Source organism: Strigops habroptila, chromosome 1 (genome assembly GCF_004027225.2).
Source record: "Strigops habroptila isolate Jane chromosome 1, bStrHab1.2.pri, whole genome shotgun sequence".
NCBI classification, from domain to species: Eukaryota; Metazoa; Chordata; class Aves; order Psittaciformes; family Psittacidae; genus Strigops; species Strigops habroptila.
This window is the reverse complement of record NC_044277.2, coordinates 41,925,444-41,934,573: the sequence shown is the minus strand read 5'-3', so window position 1 is coordinate 41,934,573 and position 9,130 is coordinate 41,925,444. Positions and strand designations below refer to the sequence as shown.

Sequence of the window (9,130 nt, the reverse complement as noted above, 5' to 3'; positions counted from 1 at the left end):
TAGATAATTTCCCTGAAACTAGTTAAAAACCTTTGTTACAATTTTATCCAAATTCTCCTTTAGGTTAAAAATACCCATTAATGACATGCACGCCAATTATAGACTGGCATAAATAATACCAGCACTGAACATGACATACAAGCTGAGTGTAAGCTTTGGCATTAAGGAACGAATTTAAGACTATGAACTTCAGTTTGTCTTTTCAGAGATTCTCTGATCTTTGGTTTCAATGTATGTGGGTTTAAATTCTCCAAGCTTTGAGATGATTTGAAAAGCTCAGGATTTCAAAGTAAAATTTACACAGAATTTACAGAATTGCGAATATCCTGTTTACATGTGAAAAGGTGGATTTTAATGTATAAGCATATTTGGCTCTAGCCTGAACAAACCCCCATGTCTGTCTTTGAGTCTATGTGCATGTGAGTTTTAAATAGATTGACAAGAGCTCTTGAGGAATAAATAATGGCACCAAGGAATAATATGGAATATAGCTGCAGCTTTTTTGGCCACCCACAGACTGTAAAAGGCTATTTTGGTCTCCATCATTTCCCCAGTCAGATTTTCAGATTATAAGCCATGGTGACAAATGACACATTATTTTATGTAAGTGCGCCAGATACTGGAAAATCAAGGGGGTGTTTTTTCTTTGTTTGTGGGTCAGGTTTTTTTTTTGTTGTTTTGTTTTGTTTGTGTTTTTTTGTTTGTTTTGTTTTGTTTTGCTTTGTTTTGGTTTTTTTTTGTGTTTTGTTTTGTTTTGTTTTTTAAGCTTAGTTTAGACTAGTTGTGGGGAAACATGAGGCCATATGTTCACAGACTTTTCTGGACTTGGTTGTGTGGATTATTACCAGTCTGTGAATGGAAATTAAAAACAATGCAAAATCATTGAAAATTGGGAATGAGCTCTGCATTTGTAACTCAGCATAGGGAATACCAAGGTGCTGACAGATGACCTTGTGACCTATTATAAAGCATGTGGCACCTGACCTTGAATGAGTTACATTTGCTATTCTAATTGCTATCTTTTCCAAAAGTGGATATTGAAAATAGGTTAATTCTGTTCTCATATAGTCAATGAAAAATGCATCAGTGCTATGCACTTCAATTTGTTTGATATTCTTCTTAAAAAGATCTTCTGACAGACAGATAATGTCTTTTTATTAACATTTTTATGTGAATAAACAAGACCCAATACTTTGTAAGAATAAAAAACACATCTAGAGATCTATTAAAGGCACTTAGTAATTGAAAAAAAGAATGCTTGTGAATGAACATCAACCATGCATTGTTTCAAGTACCGTTTTTTATATGCAAAGTAGGAGTATACATTGCCTTCATTTGCAGACCAAAGTGGATTTCAGGTTGCTGATGGCTTAAAACTGACGAAGTCCCCGTCAAGGAAAGAACAGGTAATAGTGGAGAGCCATGATGAGGTGCTAGGACCTGCTACATGAATGGAAAACACATTGTTGCTGTAATGTTGGAAAGAAAGTCTCTTCCCTGTACTCCCCAAAGCATCCGTAATATCTTCCTTATATATTCATCTTAATTGTCCACTACTCCTGGTGGTTTTTTTCCCCATGCACTTTTCAAAGCCCTAGTTCTCTGCTCTTAGTTTCCCAGCTCTTTCACAGTGAGGCTTATGTGTGACAGACATACGCACCAGTGTTCAGCTGCCAAATGTCAGTATTGCTGCCTGCAATCAAAGTGAACTATCCTTTAACTAGAAAAAAAGACATTGGGTGCTGTAATAATTTTGCCAAGGGAAAAGAAGACAAATGACCGCTTGCAGATAGGTAGTCAATACAGTTTTACAAAGGATGTCACTTGCTCTCTTGTTGGGTGACATTCTACCTTTCAATCCCATCTTTTTTAAACAATGCTATTTTATCTTCATGCTTAGCCTCTATTTCTTCCATTTTTAATGCTATTCCTCATTTGTCACTCCATCCTTGTGGGTGATTTGAGTGGTGCCAGCCTGCTGAAGATGCAAAACCTACAACAGAAGCCAACATGCCACCAGCTTAATTATTCAAAAATTCTTATTTAGCATTGGCCATACTACACAAAAACAATTCTGGCTCACCCACTCTGACTTTAAATGTTGCTTCATCTTCTTGACTACATCCTAAGCTTATCTGAAATCTGATTCTGTATATATCTTGCGTTTGTGCTGCCTGAAGCAAAATACAACACAGAATTAAACTTCTAACTGTGTGTAGAACTGGCAGTCACACTTACTTCATACAATCATGTGGCATCAGTTCGATAATGATTAAAAGTATTGTGCACTGTTCTCACCTGGTTTGGTAGAGTTCCTCTTCAGCATACTCTTACTGCTAATGAAACCTATAACTAACACATGTATGCTAATGAACATAAGAATAGTTTGAAAGATCCTGCTGTGAAAATTGTAGCAACTTTCTCTTGTGAAAATGAAACATTGCTTGAACTATCCTACTCTTCACTGCCACACAAATTAAAAATAGAAAGGTCTCTATGAAGGATGACAGAACTTTTCAGAATTGCAGAATCACAGGATTATTAGGGTTGGAAGGGACCTTGGAGACCACCTGGTCCAACCCCCCTGCCAAGGCAGGGCCACCCACAGCAGGTTACACAGAAACGTGTCCAGGCAGGTTTTGAATGTCTCCAGAGAGGGAAACTCCACAACCTCCCTGGGCAACCTGTTCCAGTGCTCTGCCACCTTCAACACAAACAAGTTCTTCCTCATGTTGAGGTGAAACTTCCTGTGTCTTAGTTTATGGCCATTGCTCCTTGTCCTGTCACTGGGCACTACTGTAAAGAGCCTGGCACTATCCTCCTGGCACCTGCCTTTGAGGTATTTGTATGCATTAATGAGATCCCCTCTCAGTCTTCTCTAGACTAAACTTCCTGCAGGTGGATAAACATGGCATGTACCAATTAATCTATACCCAGGTTTGAAAGTAGTGTGTGAAGATGGCTGAAACAGAGGAGGTTGTCCCTGTTGGAATTTGAGTGTGGAACTGGCTCTATCCAGGGTAGTTAAAAGATTGTAAAATATTATTTGTTACCATTTTGTTTAAAAACTGTACTCTCTATGGCTGAGTGTCAACTTTCTCAGCAGGGCATGAACAAGGAGGGCTACTACACCATTTCTGTGTTTGAATAGTTTTTGGTTCATTATATTTCACTTCTTTCAATTCCCAGACATGCATTTTGATCATCCTAGTGTTAATATCTGTATAGTTGTAATAATTTATTTTTTCAGTCTTGTCAGGAGAACTGTCAGCTCAAACCATTCAATCTTTCAATAGAACCACAACAGGGCAGATAATTTGGTTACCTTATAGCTATCAAAAGCTCTGTTAACATCAATCAGTATTAAGAAACAGGGAGGAATAACGACCTGTATTTCTAGATGAGAACTGAAGTACAAATCTGTTCAATTAGGCATGAAACCTATCACCGCATATTCTCATGCATTCATCAACTCCACAACTGTACTCTCCACAGCAACTCTATTATCTTTGCATTTAGCTTGCACGAAGCTGTCCTTTTAAATCCTTTTCCCCCTTAATGGCTTGTTGCACATTATTGAAATTAGAATTTATAAAAGGAATTCATAAGGAACAGAAACATTTTTGTTTGTACCAGCTCGGTGGAAGAGGACCCCTTAACTGTAAGACGCATATGAAAATTACTTTCCATTCCAAGAAGACTAAACGAGTGGAGAGGAAAAGGGCTGGCAGAGGAGCCACAGAAAAGCGAAGCTCAGTCTGCTTTTACGGGCCTTTTTAATTTTGACCGTTCTTTGTGATACACTCAGCTTGACTATAGAAAAACATTTCCAAGAGCTAAAACGCGCCCCAAAAGATGTGGCTCAGGCCGCGGTAGCTCTCCTCATCCCCAGTCCAGCCGGAACACCTCGACAGGCCGGCTCTGCCCCTCACCGTGCCAGAGCACCGGCCCCGTTCCGTGCCGCATCCGCAGCTCCCCACAGCGGCGACCCGACCCGCCTCCCGGCCCAACGCGGGGTCCCTGCGCCCGCACGCAGCGCGGAGGAGCGGCTTGCTGACGCGCGGCCCCGCTGGCGGCTCCCCGCGGGCTCTATACTTCTCCCTCTTCCCGCGGCGGTCGCTCTCCACCTTCTCCCCCGCAGCCTGCGCGGAGCCGGGTTGGCGCTTGGCAGCCCCCGACCCGAGGGGAGTGCTGACAGTCCCGCGGCGGCCGGCCCTCACTGGCCTCTGCGTGTGGGGTCTGTGCACATACATAATGTATTTTTTTTATATATATATATATAAAAAAAATATATGTGTGTGTGTGCATGTTTATCTCACCGAAACATTATACCGTATCATTTCAGCGCTGCCCGACGGGAGGGCGATGCTTTCACGGCGATGACCAACGGGGCGCTCCTAGGCGAGGGCACGCGCGGGCTGTAGCGAGGCACATGGGAGCAACCCCCACCCCTTTTGCCCTCTTTGGCCCCCTCCTTGTCCGACGCAGCTCTTGAGAGCGGGGCTCGCTGTGCTCCGGTGCGGGGTAGGGGCCGCAGAGCCGTGGCCCAGGGAGACGGGACGGGGTGAGGTCGAAGGGGAGACGGTCGCGCCCGAGCTGCTACCGCTACAAGGCAGCCTGGCAAAGTGATAAAACCGGCACTGAATTTCTTCCAAGCACGGGGGTCGGTGTGCGTCGTCCCTGGACCCAGCCTCGCGGCCAGGAGAACCGGCAGCCGGGGAAGTTGAAAGGAAACAGGTTCTCTGAGGCGGCGGGGGGAGGGGGGAGGGACGGACACAACTTTCCTGCTTGGACACGGAGACAACCGCAGCGCCCCAAGACCGGTGGATTGGGTTCCGTAGGCGACCGGGCTCCCTGCGGGGTGGGGGAACGTCGCCTCCCCTGGGCGGGCCGGCAGCTCCAGCGTCGCCAGCGGCGCCGAGCCCCGCAGTGCGCTCCGGTTGCCCGCCGGCGGCGGCCCCCCGCGGGGCGCAGCGCAGCGCCCCGCCTCACCGCCCGCTCGCCCCGCTCCGCCACGGGGGCCGGCCTGGGGGAGGGCTGCGCGTCACCGGATCCCCTGGCGGCGGCGGGGCGGCGTTACGGAGCGCCCCGGGAGCGGCGACGGGGGGGGGCAGGCGGGGGTCCCGGGCGGGGCCGGCATCGCCGCGGCTGGCTGCGGCCGCGGTGGCGGCGGCGCGCCGCCTCGCCTCCCCTCGCCTCGCCGCCTCGCCCCCCCTCGCCGCCTCGCCTCCCCTCGCCTCGCCTGGCCGCTCCCCACCGCGGAGGGGCGGCGCTGCCTCCCCGCACTCCCCCGCCCGGCGCCCCCGCTCCGTCTCCCGGAAGGGCGCGGGGAGCCCCACGCTCCCCCTCGGCGCGGCGGCGGCTGGGGTGCGATGCCGTGTTAGCCGGAGGCTGTCGGGAAGGGGAACGACTTGCCGGGGCTGCGGTGGCACCATGGGTACCGGGCTGGGGGCGGCGGCGGCCGCGCTCCCTGCGCGCTCCGGCTGAGCCCGGCTGTGTGCCGGCGCCTTGTGGAAATATTTGGGAAATAGCGCGGAGCGGTCCAGGGAGGACGAGCGGCACGGCAATTCACCAGCTGAGAGGAGGTCGTCCGGCGGTGGTGTACAGGCAAGTAGGTGCTCCTCTGCCTCTGTCCTTTCGCTGCGTTACCTTCGTCGCGAGTGACTTTTTAAATGCAGCTGCCGGTGGCCCGCTCGTGGTTTGGAGGCAGGGTGGTCGGCGCGCCAGCGGCAGTTTTCAGGCGTTTGGATGCAGGAGGTTGGTGGCTGGGATTGCGGGTAGCCCCTCTCCAACTCCGCCAGAGTCCGCCGCGGGCATCTCTCCGGTGCGGTGCTCCGGCGTGGTAGCCGAGAAGGAAGCGCGGTGTCCCAATGCTTCCTCTTCTGCAGCTGGGAGAGGTGTTGCCTTCTAATAGGCGTTAATATAAAATGCCGCCTTCTTTGTGCTGAGATGTAGCTGAATTGCAGGGGTCGCTTAATTGCTTTCCATCAGTGCTTCTTGTAGGAGAGGCAGGGTATTAGCCTTTCAGACACTTTTAAAGGGCTTACAATAGTGCACCCAGAGTTTTGATCTTTATGCCTTTAACTTTCTTGTTCCCTACCTGGTGGTTTCCTTTGAGATGCTCTTGCTGTGAAGATTTGGTTTGTCCAGCCTTGTTTGCTTACTTTCAGCCTGTGGGCATTTATTGCTATGCTTGACATTACCATGAAACAAAAAGTTGACTATAATTTGTTTCAGTATATGGAGCATAGGTTGCAGGCAGGGGACTAATTCTGCTCTTAGAGGAGCTCCACTTCAAATGAGGAGGCCCATGGGACTGTAATCTCTTGCTAAAAACTCAGAGAGCTCAGAGCAGACCTGTCACACTGCAAAGAACGAATTCTCCTGTTCACTTTTCAGCACTGATAGCATGTAAGCTAAGCAGCCTGCCTTCCCATATCTATGAAACACCTGTCTCTGGAACACAGGGGAAAGAGATGTGAATTCTGGGCAGGTTTGGGAGAAGACAGAACTTCAGACAGCATTTAATTAAGTTTGCTCTCATTGATTTCTTTGGTGTCTTCTGTATGAGCCTGAAATCTACAATCTTTTACAGTAACCTTGATGTATGTTGTGTTCTAACATGAAAGCAGCACAGAATAAAAGCATTTACACAGATTTATAGCCAAGCTCTGACATTCCACTAAAAGCTCAGCCAATTCCAGCGAATGTGGTAGTTTCAGCAGGGCACTGGGCATAGTGTATGTGTGGGAAATAACTTGGGGAAATTACTTGCTGATAGTGATAAAAGTGTAAGTTGCAATGTTGGGAGCATATGCTCCTGCAGAAATGTCACTGTGCGTGAAATGGTTGTGGAGTTTTGGATATTTCAATTTCTAATCAGTGAGGTCTTCAGCGAAAGGGGTGTGTGGGTTTGTGTGACAATCTCAGAGCTTTCCAGGTTAATGCACTTCGATTTGTCAGCAGGAAGAGATCTTTTAATGCACTGAAATACACATTTTTACATAGATGCAATATTGACATAATAAGACTAAAAGGTGTTGGGATGTCACTATGGTGTAGGTGTGACTAACTTAGGTTTATAGGAGAAAGATAAAGTAAGCCTTTCCAGTAATGGTGGATGGAGATCACTGTGAGTAAGCTGGATGAGGGGAGTGTCATTTGTTTCAGCACAGTTTACTGTGGGTTCCTGTGGTTCATATTTCTGGCTCTCTGAAGATGCTGCGAAACACAATTAGAGTCACTGTTGCTAGACAGTGGGATGCAACCTTATCCATTACTTAAAACACTCAGCTGCTTCTGTGTCATATAAAAAAAAGTACAGCTTTTAGCAAAGTCTGCCTGTGGCTTTACTGTAGTAATTCCTTCTTCGGTTGCAGAGTGGCAGGCTTTCACTAGGCATGTGCAAGGGAGATGATAAAACACTGAAGCATGCACTGATCTGGAATTCATTCAGGCTCATTTGAGGTTTCCACAATTAACATAAGTAACTGCTTATACCTGATTATATAAGTAAATGGGGTTTAACAACTGTATTAGCTTTGTCACTTCTGAAGCCTGTTACAGAGCTGTTTTCTTTCTTTTCTTTTTAGTCATTCAAACTAATCTAATGCTATAGTTACTCTTTGCCTGGAGAGGAAGAAAACATAATTTAATGATGTATCATTTGGCTTTTGCAGTATCTTGTCCCATAGCTATGAGATAATCTAATGAAGGTCCCCATCACTGAATTAAAGAACATGGTGCTCTAGATTTTCACTTACAGCCAGGTTTTCACTCTGTTACATGGCTGAAGAATCAAGTTTTCATAGTGTCTGATAGAAAAAAGAAACATTTATTTTTCTGTTAGAAACTTGAGAAGAAAGAGAAAGGTAAGAGCTGAGATCTTTAAGAATATAATTAAAAATGGTGACTTTCTAGGATATTAATCAAAACTCTTCACATTTTCATTATCTTTTATGTTGTACTTATCAGAAAGTCTTTTTGCATATTTATACTTCAGTTTAAAATCTGTGTAGTTCTTAATTTTAAAAAAATCAGGAGTGGCCATCATACAGTTCACTGTAAGGCTGTTCTAGTATCCTCTTTCATGTTCTGTATCTCAGTTTGCTTGTATCTTTTGAACGGGGATTTCTAAAGTACAATATATTTGACTTCATAGCATGAATTTTTATTTTAAAACTATGCAGATCTCTTTAATAGAGAAGATGTTGACTTGATTCAGAAATTTCAGAGCAAGCTCAGAGATTATGTTTCTTCTCTGATTTTCTTTCACATTTGCTCAGACATGCTGTTTGGCTTGTCAGGCGTAACTTTCATGAACTGACAGACCTGTAAGCAAAATTAAACATACCAACAGTTAAGCATGGTTTTTATAGTTAGCACAACTCAGTTGAGTGTGTCATTTCTATTTATTCATCTTAAATTGAATATGAAGACAAACAAGCAAGAGCTCTCAGTTCTACCCTCTGAAGTGCTCGTAATTCAGAACTGGTTCTTGTGCTTGAGCTACTGGGAAAACTGTGATGCTGTCAGTATTTCTTACTGGTAGTCATTGCCAGGTCTGCTTGCATGCATTGTTTAAAGATAAGGAGTTGTAGTGAATGATAAGAAATGTCAAATGGATTTAGTGTATAGTCTTTCTTGGCCCTTCTCATGGCTGTGCTTTTGATTCAGGTTTCCAGGGAGAGGACTGAATGTGGGTGGCTTGAATCCCAATTTGAGTCTGCTGCATCAAGACGTACCTCTGTCAGTATGCTGTGACATTGGCTCAGCATGATTACACAGTTGACCTTCCGTATTTGCCCTGAGTTTTGCCTACTATAACTGGAAGAGTCAGAAAGCCTTACTTTCATTGTGGCCAGCCTAAGTTTTATGCACTCCTGTTGCAGATCAGAGGAATGAGAGAAAGCATATGTTAAAAAAAACCACAAAACTAAAACAGATCATGCCTCAAAGATACAGTTCTAATCAACACCAGGGAATGCAGTGGAGACACAGCCAGTGAAATTCACATATATATGTAATTATTCAAGGGAGAACTTATTATCCATCTCAGGAGATTGATTTAGTGGATGATGTGTCTACTCCTTAAGGAGGAGCTACGTGATATGGTAACAAAGCTTTTTTC

General features: G+C 45.6%; 2 protein-coding genes across 7 annotated transcripts in view; one reads left to right on the top strand and one right to left on the bottom strand.

Annotated features, from left to right (window-relative positions):
• Nucleotides 1-3,759: 3,759 nt before the first annotated feature.
• Nucleotides 3,760-5,435, bottom strand: LOC115602546 (collagen alpha-1(I) chain-like). Its single transcript, XM_030474160.1, has 3 exons — nt 5,187-5,435; nt 4,320-5,026; nt 3,760-4,239 (listed from the first exon to the last, which is right to left on the bottom strand). The coding sequence occupies exons 1-2, from the start codon at nt 5,433-5,435 to the stop codon at nt 4,337-4,339; spliced, it is 939 nt and encodes a 312-aa protein (XP_030330020.1). The 3' UTR covers nt 3,760-4,239; nt 4,320-4,336.
• SNTG1 (syntrophin gamma 1) overlaps nt 5,260-9,130 on the top strand; it is a 325,021-nt gene continuing 321,150 nt past the window's right edge. For 2 of the 6 annotated variants that reach the window (XR_003993462.1, XM_030499459.1), the window contains exon 1: nt 5,264-5,607. The gene's annotated coding sequence lies outside the window, so the exon portion shown is untranslated. Of the gene's footprint in view, nt 5,612-9,130 lie in introns of all 6 variants that reach the window. The other 4 variants (XM_030499511.1, XR_003993467.1, XM_030499498.1 and 1 more) reach the window with 4 other exon arrangements.